We start from the raw sequence: 21,835 nt of genomic DNA on the forward strand, positions 1-21,835 counted from the left end.
GGGCTTATTAATCCCAACGGGGAGAAACAAACCGAGCTGAGGCAGCGGGCCAGCCGCCTGACATCTCAAAGCCGTGGGAATGTCCTTATCTCCCTTATCTTACAGTAAGTATCAGACTAGTGAACGGGTTAACTGAAAGCTAAAATTACGGAATGTGGGGAATGCTTTCCCCTCTTCCTGCTGCTAGGCACCTTCAATCAAAATAGGAATGAGCAGAGCTTTCTCTTCACTTCTGAAGACTTTTCAAAAGAGAGGACAAGGCAGGTGTCTCATACCGACCAATGGTGTGCAAAACATACTCGGCGAAACCTTCCAAAACCCAGGGACACCTGGTAAGCGTCCTTGGATACAGTAAACCAGTGTATTTCAACCTTTTTTGAGCCACGGCACATTTTTTACATTGAAAAAAATCCCACGGTACACCACCAACCAAAAATGTTACGAAATGACACTCTGTAGCCTAGTAATGACTCAATTTATTTATACTCAATCAGTGTGAAACCTGAGCCTGTTTGGTTGAACACAAAGCTGATATCCGGGCAGGAATTGAAGACAGACAAATGAAGCTCTTCCTCAACAGCTCTCAGTCTCTCTTTGTTTTTAGTTTTTATATGAGTCAGGCTTGAAAAACTCAGCTCACACATATATGTTGTGGAAAATGGGAGTAATGCAGTGATCCCCCGCTTATTGTGGAAGTTACGTTAAATGGGAGTACATGCAGTGATCCCCCGCTTATTGTGGAAGTTACGCTAAATGGGAGTACATGCAGTGATCCCCCGCTTATTGTGGAAGTTACGTTAAATGGGAGTACATGCAGTGATCCCCCGCTTATTGTGGAAGTTACGTTAAATGGGAGTACATGCAGTGATCCCCTGCTTATTGTGGAAGTTATGTTCCACACCCATCAGATAGGTGAAAAGCCGCGATATAGAAAGACCATATAAACATTTTTTTTTATAGTTTAAGCCTTAAAACACCCCTCCCACACACTTTAAACACATGTGATATGTGGATGTCGGACTAAGGATATGAGTAACATAAAACTAATAATAATAATAAGAATAATATGTAATGTATACGTATGTGATTCCATTTTAACGATGGCTTTATTCTGAGGTCATGCCACCCTCTTTCCTGTTTGACTAAAGGAAAGTGATGCAGTGGCTCTTATATTCTTTTCATCCTTCTTGATGTATCGTACCATCAATTCACTCAAGCCATAATGGCGAGTGACGTCTGCGTAACGCTTCCCTTCCTGAAGCATATTCAATTTTACCTTCTCCTGAATGGTCAAGGTCTTCCTCTGGCGCTTAGGCTCACTACTACCAGAAGGTTTAAAAGATGCAGGACGCTTGGGAGCCATCGTAGGGCTAAAAAAAACGGAAACAATCGGACCACAAGCAAGATACGCGATATGCAGAGAACTGTGACGGGTCAGGGAAAAATCCACGATATAGCAGGGGCGCGATAGCTGAACCACTGTATAGCAGGGGGTCTCTGTAATGTTGAAATATAGCTTTGTTTGTTTAGAATACATCACTATTACAGCCCAGACACTTGACAATGGCATATTATTTGCAAATAATAATACATTTTCGAAAAAGTTTTTTAGACCAATTAAGTGAAATTGGATAATTTGCCATGGCGCACCTTACAATCTCTCACGACACACTAGTGTGCCGCGGTACAGTGGTTGATAACCACTGCAGTAAGCATTCCAAAACAAGGATTCTTTCGCATAAGATAAGGATACTCTGAAACCAGTAATTTGTGAAAAACAAGTTATATAAGTGACCAGAAAGAGAAAAGAAAAAGGGGGGGGGGGAACCATGCTATGCAGTTTTTTACCCTTAATACAATAATATTATAGGTGAATCATGGATGACGTATCCAAATCTCAGGATGATCAGTCCACACACGATCAGAATCAATCCACACCTCAATCACCTCATATGTATGACAGTAACAGGACAATGATTAATTCTAGGCACCGTAGTTGTCCGGGAATTCGTCCTAATACATTGTGTAATGCATAAGGAAATATAATGACAATGATGTCTAACGAGAAGGAAGTGATGTGTTTATTTTTCATCGTTATTTTTCTGTATACTTCCTTGTAGGCAGATTCAGTTGTAGCACGCAAAAGACCCACAGCTTCTATTTTTGATAGAAAGCCAAGCCTGTCAATCTCCTTATCATTGCCAATTACAGAAATAGTAACTCAACTATCTGTGAGATCTTTCGCACAAAGTCATCCTCTGTGATATTTCCACAAAGCAGAAACAAATGCCCTTTGATGACCAGTTCTTGTTTGCTTTTCTCCTCCTCGCTCATTTCAGTTCAATATCTGACAAACACTCCACACTGTCTATGAGTGAGTCCGACAGCATGGGCAGTAAAGTTTAAACTGCTTTTCTAACATATACCCCATTATCTTGAAACATCATTAAGATATCTATTGGATGGCTGCTCACATGACTGGTATTGGAGGAGAAGGTGGAGCAGTGTGACTGAGCAATCTAAGGTACTATATTAAGGCTACTCCGAGGTGTGGGTTTGACCCCCACCACTGCCAAAGGTCCTGCTTTGATGTATATGTACAATAGTAAGAGTCTACATGTGCCCTCACCAAGTACAATGATGCATAGTGTGGCCATCAAACTTCCATCTTTTATGAAACAGATCGTTTGCAAGGAAAATGTTTCCAAGTTTGAGGACCATCAAAATGATGCTATTATCTCCCATATTGCACTCAGGACATGGGTGACTGCAAAGAGTTTATTCAGGCAGCTAAAACAAATCATTGCAATTACAGTACATTTATTTGGCAGACAGTTTTGGAAAAAGTAACGTACAAACGGGGCGAATAAAAATACAGATTGCAAGTAGCCAGATTAAGTGCAGTCGCTGTTAGGCTGCTTAAGTATAGACAGGGATAAGATAATTGTGGGAAAGAGAGATAATAATGTTTAATGTTTAAAACTTTGCATGAGAAAGAGACAGACAAACACAATCATACACCTTGGGAAATTTGGGGACACCAGTTAGCCTGACTGCATGTCATTGGATTGTATGGGGATACTGGAGAGGAAACCCTTAGAAAGTGAGGTGAAGATGCAAACTGCAAGACAAACGGAAGAGGGGTAGCATTAGACCCCTGGAGAAGGTGTGAGGTGACAGTGCTCAAAAGCACTGTCACTGTATGTTGCCCACACTCCCTCCACCCAACTGTATATTTATATGTATTGAAGGGTCTCTGTCAAGTGCTGGGTCCCCTGAATCTGCTACAGTGTCCATGCCTCCCCCAAGCCCTGCATGTGGTAACAGAATGAACGACATCATAATGTGTTACGAATTTAAAACTGATGCTGACATGTTATCTTTGGTCATCTTGAGTAACATAACAAATGATTGGGGTAAACCGTTTTTTCATTCTTTTATTGGCATTCATGTAAAATAAAACCAAAAGACAGATTCATTTAACACAGGTGCACTCTATATAAATGTATTCAACATAAACTTACAACTTGCTATATGGTTACACATTTGGTTTAGAAAGCATATTTAAATGAAATCATTAAAACATGGGGCACTTTATTTGTAAAACTGTGTCAAATTATCAGCAAATATTGTCAACAGATCCCTCCAACACAAACACATGATTTTTTTGTAATTTTTTTGTAATGCTACAGTTTTGATGATGTCTGTAATAAACTGTTAGAGCCATTACTGCTTAGTAATCCTGAAAGCCCGGGCAACTTTCTGCTTCAGTTTTTGTGCAAAACTCAAATCAAGGTCTGACTCCTCTGCTTTTTTTCGAGTCTTTTTTTGAGTCTTTTTGTGAGTCTTTTTTTGACTCTGTCCTTGAGACTCTCGAATCTCCTCCTTGAATTCATTGATTTTCTTGTCAATTTCAGCTTCCACCACAGCACCCAGCTTATGTGCGAGTATCCAGTCATTTTCCAACTTTCTCTTCAAACGCTCTTCCTTGCTAATTTTACCCTTCCCCTTTGCTTTCATCGCTTTGATCTCCTCCTCCTTCTCCCTAATCTTTGTCTCTACTTCCATGTACATCTGCTGTGTATAGAAATTTTCCCCATTCATAGCCATCATCCGCTCAATCATGTGCAATAGCTGATTCACCTGGTCCCTATTGGACGAGTCATTGTTGTTGAAGACGTGGTACCTGTCCCCACACTTCCTGATCACCCCCTTCAGGTCTGGGTGAGCATCCCTGACAAAGTTATGAATGGTTTGCTTTTGGAGGTCATCTCCACGAGTGAACAGGATGATCATAAATTTATTTGCTTCTTCACCAAAGATCTCCTGCAGAGCTTCGACACACATCTTCTCCTCCTTTGTGAATCTGTTCAGTTGCATGACCACCAGGAAAGCATGTGGCCCTGGGGAGGAGACCTGGATACATCTCACTATCTCATTCTGGATTTGTTCACTGGGCTGGTCAGTGTCAAACAGGCCTGGTGTATCAATAACAGCCACATGTCTATTGGAAATGTCACAATATTCCTTTTGACACCGGTGGGTGACAGACACATTCTTGAGGGCAGATACAAATTCCGTCCTGCCCAGGATGGTGTTGCCAACTGCACTTTTCCCCACTCCTGTTTTGCCCAGCAGGACAATCCTAATTTGGGGGCAGTCAAGGTGGTGCGACGGTTCATAAACCTGATCTTCGCTAGGGCTCTGTTTATCTGAAAATGAAAGTAACCACACTGTGTTTGTATATAGCCACATTGTGTTTGCTTAAAACAAAATAGCTCTTTTTAAATGCCCACCAACACACACACATGGACCCACAAAGACTTTTGAAAAAACACTGTTAGAAGCTATAGTGCCATTATGAACATATCCATCACCGTAACTCACAGGTGTCAGATTCCAGTTCCTGGGGGGCCGGTACCCTGCACATTTTTGGGTTTCCCCTCGTTTAGCACACCTGAATCAACTTCTTGTGCTAATTACCACATAGCTGTTGAGCTGAATCATTTGTGGTGGAGCAGGGAAAGAACTAAGCTACACAGGGCTCCGGCCCCCCAGGGCTGCAGTTTGACACCCCTGCTGTAACTGCTTAATCTCCAACTGGGGTCATGAGCCTATCCTGGGAACAAGGGGGAACCAACCCTGGGCAGTTGCCAACACACTTCAGGGTGCACACACACACAGCCACACTCACACGATTACAGGGCCAGTTTACACTTGCCAATCAACCTGCCCTGCACGCTTTTGGACTATGGGAGGAAACCGGAGCCCCTGGTGGAAACCCACACAGAATGGATCTGGGACCAAACCCAAAACCACTGCCACACCATGCCACCCCACAAACATATCTGAATACATTATTTTTCCCCTGAACAGATTTATCTATACCTTGCTCAAAGTATCAGTAAACACAGCAACATCTCAGATCTATACTAGCTAATTATACAGTCTCATTACACAAATCAACAATGAATTAAGAAAATATACTGTGATGACAAGAGAGAGAAGGGGCTACAAATGACCAACCTGCGTATCTGCAGATATTCATTGTTCCCTGGAGATGAGCTGAGTCTCCTATTGCTCTTTAAAGCTCCACCATCAGTATTTATGTGACTTAAAATGATACGACTATTCTCCAGTAGTCCCTCCTCCATTCATACTTCCCAAAAATTAAATATGGCAATCTCTTCTCAGTCACTGTCAGCAGGGGGAAATGTTCTCCTATTCCCAGTGCTACTGAGATCAGAGCACATTCCTATCATCCTCAGAGAGCAGCTGGACCGGTTTGGCTGGTAGCTGATGGTAAATCTTCAGAATTTTCTGTCTTCCTGTCAAACAACAATGTCAAGTTGCTGTCAAGCTAAATATGAAGAAACAGCTTCAGTTTTCAGTCATACTTTTTTTTCAATAAATATTTGAAGAAATGTACTGAACATTAAGAATTTAATTATAGCAAAGAAAAAAATATTTATTTATTTAGTTACATTATTTATTATGTATTCATTATTTATTCCTAAGTTCTCAAGGAGGCAGTAGACATTTCTGTGGGAAAATTTAATTCCCACATGTAACTGTGAGTAGTGAACTAGTAAGCTTTAGATTTAATTAAATAGCACACAGAAAACCATGACAGTAATTTTACAACAATTTATTTGACAAGTTTATTCACAACAAAATAATGAAAGTATCACAGTCGACTCCTATCTGCACCTGCCCTTCGTGGCTCCTCCCCCTTTGGTCAGCGGCTGTTGCTGGTCGTCCTCCTCTCTGGTCTTTCAGCCTTAGTGGTGCTGTCGTCCTGTCACTCTCGCCGATCACTTAAGCTGCTAACGGTAGTCATGGAGACCCTCATGTCTTGCTTCCTTCCAGGTCTCTATTTTAGCCAGGCTGCCATAGTTACGTTAGTACTGCCGGAGGTTAGGTTAGGTGTAGGGCAATAACTCTTCTCCATCTTCTCTTTTAGCCTGGCTGCCATAGTTACTTTAGTACTGCCGGAGGTTAGGTTAGGTGTAGGGCAATAACTCTTCTCCATCTTCTCTTTTAGCCTGGCTGCCATAGTTACTTTAGTACTGCCGGAGGTTAGGTTAGGTGTAGGGCAATAACTCTTCTCCATCTTCTCTTTTAGCCTGGCTGCCATAGTTACTTTAGTACTGCCGGAGGTTGGGTTAGGTGTAGGGCAATAACTCTTCTCCATCTTCTCTTTTAGCCTGGCTGCCATAGTTACTTTAGTACTGCCGGAGGTTAGGTTAGGTGTAGGGCAATAACTCTTCTACATCTTCTCTTTTAGCCTGGCTGCCATAGTTACTTTAGTACTGCCGGAGGTTAGGTTAGGTGTAGGGAAATAACTCTTCTCCATCTTCTCTTTTAGCCTGGCTGCCATAGTTACTTTAGTACTGCCGGAGGTTAGGTTAGGTGTAGGGCAATAACTCTTCTCCATCTTCTCTTTTAGCCTGGCTGCCATAGTTACTTTAGTACTGCCGGAGGTTAGGTTAGGTGTAGGACAATAACTCTTCTCCATCTTCTCTTTTAGCCTGGCTGCCATAGTTACTTTAGTACTGCCGGAGGTTAGGTTAAGTGTAGGGAAATAACTCTTCTCCATCTTCTCTTTTAGCCTGGCTGCCATAGTTACTTTAGTACTGCCGGAGGTTAGGTTAAGTGTAGGACAATAACTCTTCTCCATCTTCTCTTTTAGCCAGGCTGCCATAGTTACTTCAGTACTGCCGGAGGTTAGGTTAGGTGTAGGGCAATAACTCTTCTCCATCTTCTCTTTTAGCCTGGCTGCCATAGTTACTTTAGTACTGCCGGAGGTTAGGTTAGGTGTAGGACAATAACTCTTCTCCATCTTCTCTTTTAGCCTGGCTGCCATAGTTACTTTAGTACTGCCGGAGGTTAGGTTAGGTGTAGGGAAATAACTCTTCTCCATCTTCTCTTTTAGCCTGGCTGCCATAGTTACTTTAGTACTGCCGGAGGTTAGGTTAGGTGTAGGGCAATAACTCTTCTACATCTTCTCTTTTAGCCTGGCTGCCATAGTTACTTTAGTACTGCCGGAGGTTAGGTTAGGTGTAGGACAATAACTCTTCTCCATCTTCTCTTTTAGCCTGGCTGCCATAGTTACTTTAGTACTGCCGGAGGTTAGGTTAGGTGTAGGACAATAACTCTTCTCCATCTTCTCTTTTAGCCTGGCTGCCATAGTTACTTTAGTACTGCCGGAGGTTAGGTTAGGTGTAGGGCAATAACTCTTCTCCATCTTCTCTTTTAGCCTGGCTGCCATAGTTACTTTAGTACTGCCGGAGGTTAGGTTAGGTGTAGGACAATAACTCTTCTCCATCTTCTCTTTTAGCCTGGCTGCCATAGTTACTTTAGTACTGCCAGAGGTTAGGTTAAGTGTAGGGAAATAACTCTTCTCCATCTTCTCTTTTAGCCTGGCTGCTATAGTTACTTTAGTACTGCCGGAGGTTAGGTTAGGTGTAGGGCAATAACTCTTCTCCATCTTCTCTTTTAGCCTGGCTGCCATAGTTACTTTAGTACTGCCGGAGGTTAGGTTAAGTGTAGGACAATAACTCTTCTCCATCTTCTCTTTTAGTCAGGCTGCCATAGTTACTTCAGTACTGCCGGAGGTTAGGTTAGGTGTAGGGCAATAACTCTTCTCCATATTCTCTTTTAGCCAGGCTGCCATAGTTACTTCAGTACTGCCGGAGGTTAGGTTAGGTGTAGGACAATAACGCTTCTCCATCGTCTCTTTTCCGAACTGATCCTGAGCTGACACTACACCACCTGAACCCTCACCTGGACTCTTTGGAGATAATTACATGGATCCAACTGGGACTTTTAAAATGATATGGACTGGAATTAATGTCAATGTCAATACAATTTCATGTTCCCCAGTCACCCAGAGGAGGATGGGGTCCCCTTCCGAGTCTAAGTTCCTCGCAAGGTTTCTTCCTGCTAGAAAATAGTTTTTCCTTGCCACTGTCGCCTCAGGCTTACTTGGTGGGGGTTTGGGCCGGTTATATGTAAAGTGCTTTGTGACAATGACTGTTGTTAAAAGCGCTATATAAATAAAATTGAATAGATTCTCTCCCTCATCCTAAGCCCCACATTGAAACCTGTTGGTCCTTGGTAGCAGAAGGTCCCTGTGTTTATCTTCTGGTGTTACAGTTGGGTCGCTTCACAGAGGGAGAGTAGAACAGACTGAATGCATGTTTGGCCAAGACGTTACACAGTGCATGATAATTCTGTTCAGTTATGGTGATGATCTGGAGGGCATCACCATTGAGGACTTTCTAAAGAATGCTCAGACAGAACTCAAAGCCCTAGTGGAGAAATGTGGGAACAGGTACCATCAACAAGGACACCAGAAATAGCACCCAGGTCAGCAAGTTGTTAAAGGAAGTAGATATAGGACACATACTATACAGGGGATCAAGGTAGGAAGATGAAAACAAATCTTAGTTGTGTTGTGCTCTTTTGTAGACCACTTTGTCCTTCATCTAATATTACCTACAGTATTGTTAATACTGATTTTATAGTTATAATGTTTATCAATAGACTTAATACTACTACTTAATATGTACAAATGATCTTTTCAGCTAACATTCTGCCGCAGTGAGCAGTTTTTTATAATGAAACCGTGTCAAGTTTTAATGCTGTGTTCCATCTGAGCCTGTAACTCGGGAATTACACAACCCTAATTGGGAATTTCAATTGGAACGCCCCCTGAAATCCGAATCCCTACTCGAAAAGTCGGGGGAATCACCATCAGGTTTTATATAATTCGAAAACTGAGTCGTTTGAGAGTTTGTATTTTGTAAAGACTGAAGATGTTCCATGTTGGTTTAATTTGTAGCTATTTGTTGTGTGGCACCGTAAGGACCGCTACTCAATTTCATTGTACTCTGTGCCTTGAACATAAAGGAATGTTGTCTTACATTTCTAATCTAATACACCACCTAGTGGCCAGTCCTGTTACTGGCCCTGGCCCTGATTCTGACAGTGTAAGAGAGAGGGTCAGGTTGATTCTGACAGTGTAAGAGAGAGGGTCGGGTTGATTCTGACAGTGTAAGAGAGAGGGTCAGGGTTGATTCTGACAGTGTAAGAGAGAGGGTCAGGGTTGATTCTGACAGTGTAAGAGAGAGGGTCAGGGTTGATTCTGACAGTGTAAGAGAGAGGGTCAGGGTTGATTCTGACAGTGTAAGAGAGAGGGTCAGGGTTGATTCTGACAGCGTAAGAGAGAGGGTCAGGGTTGATTCTCCGCTTCAGTTCCAATGACTCATTCACAGTGCTGACCAGCTTCTCACAGAGGGAACATCATCCTCAGAGGAAAGGACGGGTCTCATACATGAGCTTAGTGCTGTTTCATGGATATTTCTTAGTTTTCTTAGTTTTCAACACTGCTGTCCTTAACCTTCATATGGTGTTGGGGTCGACACCGACCCGTTTGTAAGTTTAAATTGCATAAAAGCACCACATAGATTTGTGTACTGCATCAAGGCTTTTTGAATTTGTCATGAATCTCTATTTAAAAAAAAAATTATTAAAACTAAATTAAGACAAGTCATGCCCGTACATGTAAGGCAAGATAAGACCAATTCGGTTTATTTATATAATTCTCTTGAGGTTTATTTTACCATTATTTTTTATTGAAAATGAAAGGTATGCTGTCAAAAGAAAGGTCCAGAAAGCCACACCAAAAATATTAAAACCAATCATTTCATGGATAAGGAAGCCTAACAAGGTAACCAAGAGGTAAGAAACAAATTGGATGATAAATAATTATTTTGAGGGTATTTTATGGCTGATTTAAGACACGAGTCGGCACCGACCCGTTTAACATAAGAGACAGGAACAGACAGGTAACACAGGACAAATGTTAAAGCCTCCATCAAAAGGTGTAGGGCTGCCGTTGAAGAATATTCCACTCTATTTATTTGTGTATAAAACCTTCCTCAACAAAGTTATCCCAAAACCAATGGCCAACATTTAATATAATTAGCACCAGAGACTTACAGAGGGGGAGGGAAAACAAGACGCCTGTAGTAATTGTAGAACAAAAACAAACAGGAGGGCTTGAGAGCTTCCCGGCTGCCCAACTATATCAGTCTTTTCTCAAAGGAGAAGGTTCTTCTTTACCCAGTGCCACTGAGACCATACAGAGCACATTCTCATCATCCTCGGAGAGCAGCAGGACCGGTATGGCAGTGGCTGACGGTAAGGGTTCAGAATTCTCCGTCTTCCTGTTAAACAGTGTCAAGTTGTTGCCAAGCTTCTGTGCGAGTAAACAGCTGATTTGCATGTCCCAGAATGCCCTGCTTCCATCCTGTACATAGCCCTGTGTTTGTTGCTGTAAATATGGTACTGTGACCCAAAATGTGCCGTGTTCCTACCCGTGCATGTTCCTGGCAGTGTTGGGCATTTAAAGTCCAGAAGATACAAATCCAGACCAAAATTTTGTTTCTACCAATCAGTTGAGCATAAAGACCCCTTAGTACTCAAGTGGTCAAGAAGGACGACTCGAATGCAGGCTGTGGGAAGGTAAACCCCTCAATGGGGTGGTTATTGCAGAGATCAGGCATGATTACACATGTAGACAGAGAACAATGACCAAACAGGGAGCACAGGACTAAGAGACGCTAATATACAGGACTAAACAAAGGGGCAAACGCAAGTCAGCTGTGGCTGGTGAACAAGAGGGCAGGAACAAGAGCTGAGACTAACAACACTCAGTATGGCTGGAGCCATGGCCGAGGGAAAGACAAACAGGGCGGGTCTATACGTGACAGTACCCCACCCCGCCCCCCCACCCCAAAAGGCGCGCACTCCGGGCGTGCCAAGCTGGCCGGGGAGGGGTTCCAAGGGACCATACGAGAGGACGGGCACATGGGGCAGGACCAGGGACGCTGCATAAGGTCGAACACCAGATGCGCAGACCTCCAGGACCAAGGACCTAGAAAGACAAACAAAATCAGGAACGAACAACCATGACACCACTGGAAACACTCAAAACACAACATCACAGGACAAGGCAGGACATTACCGGAATAAAAACGGGAACATTGAAGCTCCAGAATCCAGAACCTGGTGCCTGATTACAAGTTCTTGGCCAGTCTCCCCCTGTGCACTTTTGAGTGTTGCTTTCATACTGTACAACAGGAACTAGGTCCTTTACGCTTAATAAGCATGAGACACGCAAACATCTCGTAGGTTAAACTTCACACATGATTTGAAACTACACTGCCATCCCAAAACAATGGAGGATGCACATGTTTTTGTTAGTTATTTGGGGGACCGATTGCAATCATAACAGGACACAGCCTTTTATTTATATTTTATTCATGCAACCCGCAACATGTGTACAGGCAGTCCCTAGATTACGAATGAGATCCGTTTCCTAAGTATGTCATTAAATCAAATTTGTTGGTAAGTCAGAAAAATTATAATAAAGTACAAAAAAAACAGTATTTATTATAATGATAATAAATTTAAAGTAAGGGCATACGGTACTTTACTGTACCTAGAGTTGACTGTTTTCGCGAGCGTGCATTTCTTCCTACTAACCATTGTATTTTACCCGAATTTTTAATATAACAGGCTTTAGAGTGCCATAAGGCAGTCCATTCATAAGCATGAGTAACTAGTATGTTCTTAAGCCGGGGACTGCCTGCATATTTCATTGTTGTGGCCGGCAGGATTCCACACTGGTCTATGCTGTTTGGTGCTGGTTAGAGCAGCTTTGGTGCTGGTGTAGCTGGTGAATCAGCTTCATTTGCTGTGTGTTTTTACGACAGTTGTTACTTCTAAAAGAAGATAGTAAAGTTGCTGAGTTTCCTGATCAAACTCGCCTTCCTCGCGCACATTACAGCATTTCATGACCCATTTTAGCATCGGGATTTGTGGTCAAGCAGTCAGCAAGATTATCACTGTAAGCACCCCCACAGTAGTGCCTCGGAGGAACTGAATCGGACCGAGTTTCGATGATCTTGCTCATACACACATGCATACACACATGCATACACATACACGCCAAGTCTCGCTCTCTTTCACATGATATACAACAATGTGGTCAGCCATTATATGGGGGGCATGTTCGGGCATATGCGCCTATAGTTATAAAGGACCGTCCCCAAATGCAGCCTGGAACACCAGGAGGCACTCTTTTGATTTCTTAGGCATTATCTACACCACACAACAAACAAAAACAACAACACACACGCGAGCCACTTCACAAGGCTGTTCTGGGCGTACATTTTTCCTCTGGCCTATATGACGTGCTTGTGTAACGTTACGTTAGACAGCCAATCACCAGCGACTTTAGATCTTTACACAGGTATGCTTGCGTGCTTATTAGCTCACAGACACTGAGATGTACGGTTTGGGTATTGCATTTTGTCACCAACAGAAAATTCACTTTTTGATGGTCGGTACCACAAAAGTACCGAATTTCGGTACACAACCTTATATATATTATGGTGTCCAGGCTCCTCTGGATTTACCATAAATATCATAGAAATTTAACAATAAAATGTTATTTACAGTTTTCCCCGCTTGGTTTTAAAACAGAAAAACAAAATATGAAACCTGATTTTTTTCTTTTTCTGTTTTTCCTTTTTCACATTCTGATTTTAAAACAGAAAAACCAGACGATGCTAATTGACTGTTTTGATTTAGCTGTGAATTCTCAATAAAAAAATCTTTGCTCATACTATTCTTCCATTTCGGTATCAAAATACCTGCCTGCGGTAACACAAGGAAAGAGATGTGACTTATGACTTTAAAACTGATGGTAATACGTTAACTTTGGCCATCCTGATTAATACAACAAATTATTGGGGTAAATCATGTTTCATTCTTTTACTGCCATTCATGTAAAACAAAAACAAAACACAGATTCATTTAACACAGGTGTGTTTCATACCTGTTCTCTAAATACTCACTATTCAACTCACTATTGCTATATGGTTACATTTTTTCTTTAAAAGACATAATATATATATATTTTTAAGAATTCTGACACTTTTGAAATTAGACTTCATTTAAATAAACAGAAAATGAATTTATTTAAACTGTACATTTGAAATTTAAATAACATGAACACTTTTTACATTGTGGGGTAAACCATTTCTTCCATTCTTTTTTGGTATTCATGTAAAATAAAACCAAAAGACAGATTCTCTTAACCCAGGTGTGTCTCACACCTGCACTCCAAATAAATGCATTCAATATAAACCTACAACTGGTTGTTTTAGGATGATGTTTAAAGCTTTAAAACATGGTGAACCTTATTTGTAAAAATGTGTTAAATTATCAACAAACGTTATCAACAAAGGTCTCCAATACAACACATGACACTTTTTGTTTTGGTAATTTTGCAAAAAATCATAATGCCTGTAAGTCTGTAATGACTATAATGACAAAGTTATTCAAAAAAATGTTAGAGGCATCACTGCTTACTAATCCTGAAAGCCCGGGCGACTTTCTGCTTCAGTTTTTTTGCAAAACTGAAATTAAGCTCTGACTCCTCTGCTTTTCTTTGAGTCTCTCTTAACACCTCTATCATCTCCCTTTCAATCTCCTCCTTCATTATACTGATCTTCTTGTCAATCTCTGCATCCACTGCACTACCAAGCTCATATGCTATTTTTTTTATGTTTTCCAACCTTTGAGGTTCTATTAACATCTCTCTCATCTGCCTTTCAATTTCCTCCTTCATTTTATTGATCTTCTTGTCAATCTCTGCCTCCAGCTCATGTGCTGGTTTCTGTGTGTCTTTCAACCTGTTCTTCTCCCGCTGTTCCCTGAAACCTTTTCTCTCTTCTCTGTTCTTTCTATTGATCTCCTTATTCCTCGCCCTGATCATGGTCTCAACCTTCTTGCTAATCTTTGTCTCTGCTTCCTTGTACATCTCCTGTGTATAGAAATTTTCCTCATTCATGGCCATCATGCGCTCAATCATGTCCAATAGCTGATTCACCTGGTCCCTATTGGACGAGTCATTGTTGTTGAAGACGTGGTACCTGTCCCCACACTTCCTGATCACCCCCTTCAGGTCTGGGTGAGCATCCCTGACAAAGTTATGAATGGTTTGCTTTTGGAGGTCATCTCCACGAGTGAACAGGATGATCATAAATTTATTTGCTTCTTCACCAAAGATCTCCTGCAGAGCTTCGACACACATCTTCTCCTCCTTTGTGAATCTGTTCAGTTGCATGACCACCAGGAAAGCATGTGGCCCTGGGGAGGAGACCTGGATACATCTCACTATCTCATTCTGGATTTGTTCACTGGGCTGGTCAGTGTCAAACAGGCCTGGTGTATCAATAACAGCCACGTGTCTATTGGAAATGTCACAATATTCCTTTTGACACCGGTGGGTGACAGACACATTCTTGAGGGCAGATTCAAATTCCGTCCTGCCCAGGATGGTGTTGCCAACTGCACTTTTCCCCACTCCTGTTTTGCCCAGCAGGACAATCCTAATTTGGGGGCAGTCAAAGTGGTGCGATGATGCATAAACATCACCTTCACTAGGGCTCTGTCTCTCTGAAAATGAAAGTAACGACACTGCGTTTGTATATAGCAACATTGTATTTATTTGTATGTTATTTATAACTGTGTTGTTCTCGTTAAATGTTTAACTAACAAAGGTACATGGATCCACAAGGAACTTTTGAGGAAAAAAAAAACATTGTTAAAGGCTATAGTGTCACCATATATTATCAGAAATAATTCCGCAAACCATCCTGTTCAACTGAGGTATATTCATTTTCATCTACAAATTGCTGAAACACTACGGAGTCCCAGAAGGGACATGGAGGGAAAAAAAATCAGTGCTTGGAAACGAAACAACATGCATTTTTACGAGATCTCGCAATACTAACTGCGCTGTACCCATTTAAAGTACAAAAGGTATCGTTTATTTATGGACTAATAAGTATAAACGTAAACGATACAAACATGTCCTTTAAGGCGAGCTTTAAGCATTAACCAATGGGGAACAGTGCACACCATGTAACGGTCATATTATGTGTTCTTATACACATTTATTTATTAATAATTGCACTATGTCCATTCACTATTGATCATAAAGTGCACACATCACCATTGAAATATTAATTAAAAATTGACCGTAAAATAAATCTGAAAAATGGGTGTTGCTTGCTTTTGTTGAAAGATATCGCAGCCGGAAAAACTGAATAAAGTTAATTTTACCGTGGTGCCAGAGTTAAGGTTCAAACCCGAACCTACTTTCGGGTACACCAGCCTCTTATTCTCGATTGATGACGTATACATGTATCGACAACTTTTTTTTTTAAACCACCGATTTTTTCCCCTCTACTGTATATCCCTTCCGGGGTTCCGCACAAACGCAGCTATAACTCAGACATTTTTCTATACTAGGCAGTTATACCTAATGTTGGGGAGTGTCTAACTACAACTACTAACTTAAATACTTTTTTCAGTAGATTATTAGTAGCATGGCTAATTTTAAAATGATGTAGCTTTTCCCAGTAACCATTTATTTATTTATTTCAATAACGACCTGTATTATTTTTCTCTCTTTACAAAGACGGGTATTTTCAGGTACCAGGTGCTTCTGAATGGTGTTTTTTGCTTGAATACTCTGGGGATGGATGTTGAAGGGATGAAAAATAATTCACGCCAAACAATATTTTAGACACGTTCATTAAAATGTATAGGAGCTCTTTAGTTCTTAGACAGATTTCGGTTCTTTGGTTCTTTACATTTTTTTTTTAATTAATTTGCTTTAAGAATTTCCTACAGCACAAATCTTATTACCCGACGAAACAGCTTCGACATAGTTAGCTACTTTTTCTCTGTAGCTTGCGGTGCAGCTAACTACTATATGAAAAGAGTAGCTATATTTAATCATAAGTAACTTGTAGCTTGAAAAGCTACCATTTAAAAATAGCTTCCCCAACACTGGTTATCACATAAACCAAAAATGAATTAAGAAAATATACTGTAACGACATGAGAATTAAAGTATGATGCTGCAAATGACCAACCTGCATATCTGCAGATATTCATTGTTCCTTGGAGATGAGCTGATCGAGTCTCCTATTGCTCTTTAAGGCTCCTGTCTTATTTTTATGGCTTAAAATAATACTACTCTCCAGTAGTCCCTCCCCCATTCCGATATGGTAGCTGCTTTTCAAACATGGCAGTGGGGAAAGTTCTTCTTTACCCAGAGCAACTAAGATCAGACAGAGTACATTCTCATTATTTTTGGAATGTAGCTGGACCAGTTTGGCAGTGGCTACTGGTCACAGCGCTCACACCCACTGATTGGCAAAAAAGCTGAGTGCCAGCGTTAACGTAAAGAGTGTTCTGAATTCCTGATAAATAACATCACCTTGTTGTGTCATGACGCAGGCGGGGAAAAAAGGTAACGATCCACTAGACAGCTCCAACACAAAGAGATTTATTGGGAAAACAACACACTGGGTAGGTAAACTATTAAATAAAAGGACCACGTGGGGACAACAGCAAACGGGGGAAATGTACAGCAGCCACGGCAAACCCAGGGTCATTGTCACACCCGAGTCACAGCTGCCACCATCCCGTCACGAGACACATGGTCCAGGCTGTGAACGGCCTTGGCCGTCCCTGGATACGCGGATCTATCTAGGTCGGTTAGTCCCAGAATGCCGCCACACGCCTTCCCCATCACACCATGCTCCGGTCCTTTTCCATCCGTGGAACTCACCCTTCGTTGCACCCGTTTGAATCAACACAAGGTCATTTTCCGCACATGGGTTATCAACATTTTGTGCCAGCTAAACCCTATCCCCAAACCCAGTGGGATCCTTAGCCAAACTCTTAGCCCACTGGTCTGCGAGGTCATTCCCCTGACTGGTTTCATCAGTCCGCTTAGTGTGGGCCTGGCACTTCTCTAATGCCACCTGTTCAGGTAGCATGAGAGCGTCCAGCAATTGATCCAAAAAACTGATGATGCTGAATGGGTTTCCCTGTCCTGGTCAGAAAACCTGTTTCCACATTTTGTTTTTACAAAGATTGCAAATTGCATAATATTACTTGTTGTTAAAAGCCTAAAATATTTCCAGATCATCACCCTCTTATCTAATGTTCGTATGCCCCTAGTGCAAAGGATATGCCCATGACGTAACAGCAGGCGCAAGTCACGGCGCTCAGTGCCAGCGTTAGCGTTCAGCTTCAATTCCGCAAAAACACATCTGTAAAGGGAAAGAGCTGTCGTGCGATTGATTGTACAAATCGATTTAACAAGAAATAGGAGCTGTCTTTTTACAGACTGCCGAAAACCAAATACGCAAGTATCGGATGTGGATTGGTCACATACGGCCGATACCTGATCCATCTAAAACATCTAAAACATATGGGTCAGTGCCGATACCTATCCGAATGTCGGTGCATCTCTAATCCCAAGCCCCACTTTGACACGTGTAGGTCCTTGGTCTACTTTTATCAACTTTTGATAAGCCACTGAAACGCTAATGTGCATGCATTTTCTGTCTAAATGACACAAAAAAACGATTTTCTCTCTCACACGCTCACAACACACGGCCTTTCTGCCTGGTTATTATGTTTGTTATTATGAATAACCACTAACTAGTGTGAGTGAGAACAGTGTCTCATGATAAGCATTAACAGTATCTGAAGAAAACCATGGAACAGCCAGCCAGCAAAGCGGCACGTCTGCCTGGAGAGAGGAGCCATCATATTTCAGTTAAGTTGCTGGTTGCGATTGCTCGATACAATAGCGTATAGGACATGAACTTATTAGCTAGTACCCATAATTGTTGATCAGATAGGTAGCATGTTAACCAATACACTGATTAAAACTAGAATTTCTCAGAATGTGTAGTTTTACTAGTTAATAAGAAAATAAACAAAATGTAATTGTTCAATAATTAGTAAGTTCAATTATTAATTGTGTTGTGTTTAAAATAAATATATCTGATCATAAAAAATATTTTGTGTTTATATTCCTTATAAAATATAAAATGTGATGAGTTAAGCGTAGTGCCAGTTTCAGCGAAATGGTGCCTTCAAAAAATATTATGTAGTATGTCTGGTGTGTAACTGTGCAAGTAGCTGAGATTCTCAGTGAATGGGCAAGTTCTGTTTACGCTATAACAGTTTGTTAGAGATGGGGTTTCTTTAACCGCAGAAATGTCAGCAGTAGGATCTTCTTTGGTGTGAGGCGGAAATGCACCTAATCTCACCTCCTTTTCTCTGAATTCTGATAAATGTTCTCCAAGATAATCAGCAACTAAACAATGCACGGCACCTTTCACGTTTGTGCCAATACTTTAAATGAAGATCCCTTCTTGTTGGAAGGTAACAAAGTCTTTTAACATAGGCCCGAGCACTTCACCGTAGCCAGATCTTCTGATATGAACAGCTTTGTGCAGAAGAGACCGGTAGACTGAGTTAAAGGATTGGCAGGTGGAAGACATGTTTCCCGAAACCCAGGAAATGGCCATAATCTTGTGTTTTATCATTTTTTTATGTTCCTAGAGTATGACAAACCTCGAGTTCATCGACGTAATACAATTGCAATTCTTTGCTCCTCGAAAATGAAAATAAGTGCCTTTGTAGACTGTGCCAACACAATACGATTTGAACTTTGTGGGTGCCTGTGGGTACACTACTTTGGTAAAGCCTTTTCTCTGAGACTGGCATTTCCCAAAATCTGATGCAAAGCCTGAAGAATTGGGACATACTGGAAACGGTTTTTTTTTTTTGGCTCAAGGATACATTCAATGGGCTCAACAACTTCAAATTTTTCTTAAAAACATTGTCTTCTCCTGAATGATGATGAAAGACGGCCACTAGCACAAAGTGCTGAGCGAAGACGGTTTGATTTTCAAAATTCATCTACTAAAGACGTAACGAGTTTGTCATCAGTGGTGTGGTTGTTTTTCATTAAATGTGAAACTATAATTTCCTTCTCCGCAGTTATAGATGCTGAACTTCAAATAAAGCAAAGCTCATCCACAAATTCTAAAGTAAAACTGTTTGCCCCTCCTGGGTTGTTCCCTGCCTTGTGCCGATTGCCTCTGGGATAGACTCCAGACCCCCCACGACCATAAACAGGACAAAGGGTTTCCGAAAATGGATGGATGGACCACAAGCTGCGATATTCTGACACGTTTGACACAAATGATGTTACTGAATACTTGTATTAAAAGAAACACCAAGATATGTTTTTCTGCTTCAAAAAGAAGTAACTGGCCAACTGGGAAAATCCTTTTAGCTTAACTGTCAATCAAGTGTGGGCACATGTGCAGGTGGGCGGGTCCAAACACAAATTTAAGTTCAAGAGTTTTATTTACATGTCACCTGCTCAAAGTTTCATATTGTTTTCAAAGGTAAAAAGAATGTGTTTACCGAACATATATATATTTTTAAAGAATTCTGACACTTTTTAAATAAAACCCAACTGAAACATAAAATGAATCTCTTTAATTAAACTGCACATTTTATATTTATATAATATGAACAATACCACTGATTTACTTTTTACACCACGGAGTAAACCATGTCTTACATTCTGTTATTGGTAAAATAAAATGATGAACCTTACTCATAAAAATGTCATCAACAACTGTTATCAAAAAATGTCTTCTGTACAACACGTAACACTTTATATTTTTTTCTTTTTTTGTTTTTGTAATTTTGCAAATGATTTAATGTTACAGTTTTGATCGTGTCTGTAAGTCTGTAATTACTGTAATGACCCGTTACTGCTTGCTAATCCTGAAAGCCTGGGCAACTTTCTGCTTCAGTTTCTTTGCAAAACTGAAATTATGCTCTGACTCCTCTGCTTTTCTTCGATTCTCTCTTAACATCTTTCTCATCTGCCTTTCAATTTCATCCATCGTTCTATTCATCTTCTTGTCAATTTCAGCCTGCTGAGCAGCACTCAGTTCATATGCAGGCTCCCTCATCATGATCTCCACCTTCTTGCTAATCTCTCTCTCTGCTTCCTTGTACATTTCCTGTGTATAGAAATTTTCCTCATTCATAGCCATCATCCGCTCAATCATGTCCAATAGCTGATTCACCTGGTCCCTATTGGACGAGTCATTGTTGTTGAAGACGTGGTACCTGTCCCCACACTTCCTGATCACCCCCTTCAGGTCTGGGTGAGCATCCCTGACAAAGTTATGAATGGTTTGCTTTTGGAGGTCATCTCCACGAGTGAACAGGATGATCATAAATTTATTTGCTTCTTCACCAAAGATCTCCTGCAGAGCTTCGACACACATCTTCTCCTCCTTTGTGAATCTGTTCAGTTGCATGACCACCAGGAAAGCATGTGGCCCTGGGGAGGAGACCTGGATACATCTCACTATCTCATTCTGGATTTGTTCACTAGGCTGGTCAGTGTCAAACAGGCCTGGTGTATCAATAACAGCCACATGTCTATTGGAAATGTCACAATATTCCTTTTGACACCGGCGGGTGACAGACACATTCTTGAGGGCAGATTCAAATTCCGTCCTGCCCAGGATGGTGTTGCCAACTGCACTTTTCCCCACTCCTGTTTTGCCCAGCAGGACAATCCTAATTTGGGGGCAGTCAAAGTGGTGCCATGATGCATAAACATCACCTTCACTAGGGCTCTGTCTCTCTGAAAATGAAAGTAATCACGCCATTTGTACACATTCTATTTATATACAGCACTGTGCAAAATTCTTGGCCAGTCACAAGAAATATTTAAAGCTATTTAACTATGTAGTAAATGCACTTTTATTCAGAACAAAAAAACACACAATTTAGCAGTAGAACACATGCAAATTAAGAGTAACAATAAAAACTACTGAGGATTTCTTGTGATCTATAACATGACGGTCATCATTTTAAAAAATGAATAAAAAAAATATACTGAGATGACAAGAGAATGTAGGGGCTACAAATGACCAACCTGCGTATCTGCAGATATTCATTGTTCCCTGGAGATGAGCTGAGTCTCCTATTGCTCTTTAAGGCTCCTGCATCAGGATTTGTGTGACTTAAAATGATACGACTATTCTCTTGTAGTCCCTCCTCCATTCATACTTCCCAAAATTGAAATATAGCAGTATCTTATCAATGTCAGCCATGGGGGATGTTCCCAGTGCTACTGAGACCATACAGAGCACATTCTCATCATCCTCGGAGAGCAGCTGGACCGGTATGGCAGCGGCTGGCGGTAAGGGTTCGGAATTCTCCATCTTCCTGTTAGACAACGTCACAATGTTGTCAGGTATTTTGGACATATGATACTTTGTGGTCATGGTGATTAAATTCTCTAAGCGAGGGTTTCACCTTCAAGGGGAGGGGTTCATTGT

The 21,835-nt window shown here is 41.2% G+C and overlaps 2 protein-coding genes across 2 annotated transcripts; both read right to left on the reverse strand.

Annotated features, from left to right (window-relative positions):
* Window positions 1–2,834: 2,834 nt before the first annotated feature.
* Window positions 2,835–5,675, reverse strand: LOC111845329 (GTPase IMAP family member 9-like). The gene is made up of 2 exons (XM_023814668.2): window positions 5,527–5,675; window positions 2,835–4,712 (listed from the first exon to the last, which is right to left on the reverse strand). The coding sequence occupies exons 1-2, from the start codon at window positions 5,546–5,548 to the stop codon at window positions 3,727–3,729; spliced, it is 1,008 nt and encodes a 335-aa protein (XP_023670436.1). The 5' UTR covers window positions 5,549–5,675; the 3' UTR covers window positions 2,835–3,726.
* A 7,758-nt stretch (window positions 5,676–13,433) lies between these two features.
* On the reverse strand, window positions 13,434–21,506 carry LOC111844038 (GTPase IMAP family member 8-like). The gene is made up of 3 exons (XM_072715929.1): window positions 21,430–21,506; window positions 20,254–21,135; window positions 13,434–15,036 (listed from the first exon to the last, which is right to left on the reverse strand). The coding sequence occupies exons 1-3, from the start codon at window positions 21,449–21,451 to the stop codon at window positions 13,937–13,939; spliced, it is 2,004 nt and encodes a 667-aa protein (XP_072572030.1). The 5' UTR covers window positions 21,452–21,506; the 3' UTR covers window positions 13,434–13,936.
* Window positions 21,507–21,835: the final 329 nt, after the last annotated feature.

Source organism: Paramormyrops kingsleyae, chromosome 9, assembly GCF_048594095.1.
Source record: "Paramormyrops kingsleyae isolate MSU_618 chromosome 9, PKINGS_0.4, whole genome shotgun sequence".
Lineage (NCBI taxonomy): Eukaryota > Metazoa > Chordata > Actinopteri > Osteoglossiformes > Mormyridae > Paramormyrops > Paramormyrops kingsleyae.

Excerpts from the sequence above, each read along its gene's own strand:
- LOC111845329 (XM_023814668.2), bottom strand. The coding sequence starts at position 5,548 with ATGAATATCTGCAGATACGCAG. Across the intron at positions 4,713-5,526 it reads GAATATCTGCAGATACGCAG|ATAAACAGAGCCCTAGCGAA; the intron begins GTTGGTCATTTG and ends TTTCATTTTCAG.
- LOC111844038 (XM_072715929.1), bottom strand. The coding sequence starts at position 21,451 with ATGAATATCTGCAGATACGCAG. Across the intron at positions 21,136-21,429 it reads GAATATCTGCAGATACGCAG|AGAGACAGAGCCCTAGTGAA; the intron begins GTTGGTCATTTG and ends TTTCATTTTCAG. Across the intron at positions 15,037-20,253 it reads TGCCCAGGCTTTCAGGATTA|AGAGACAGAGCCCTAGTGAA; the intron begins GCAAGCAGTAAC and ends TTTCATTTTCAG.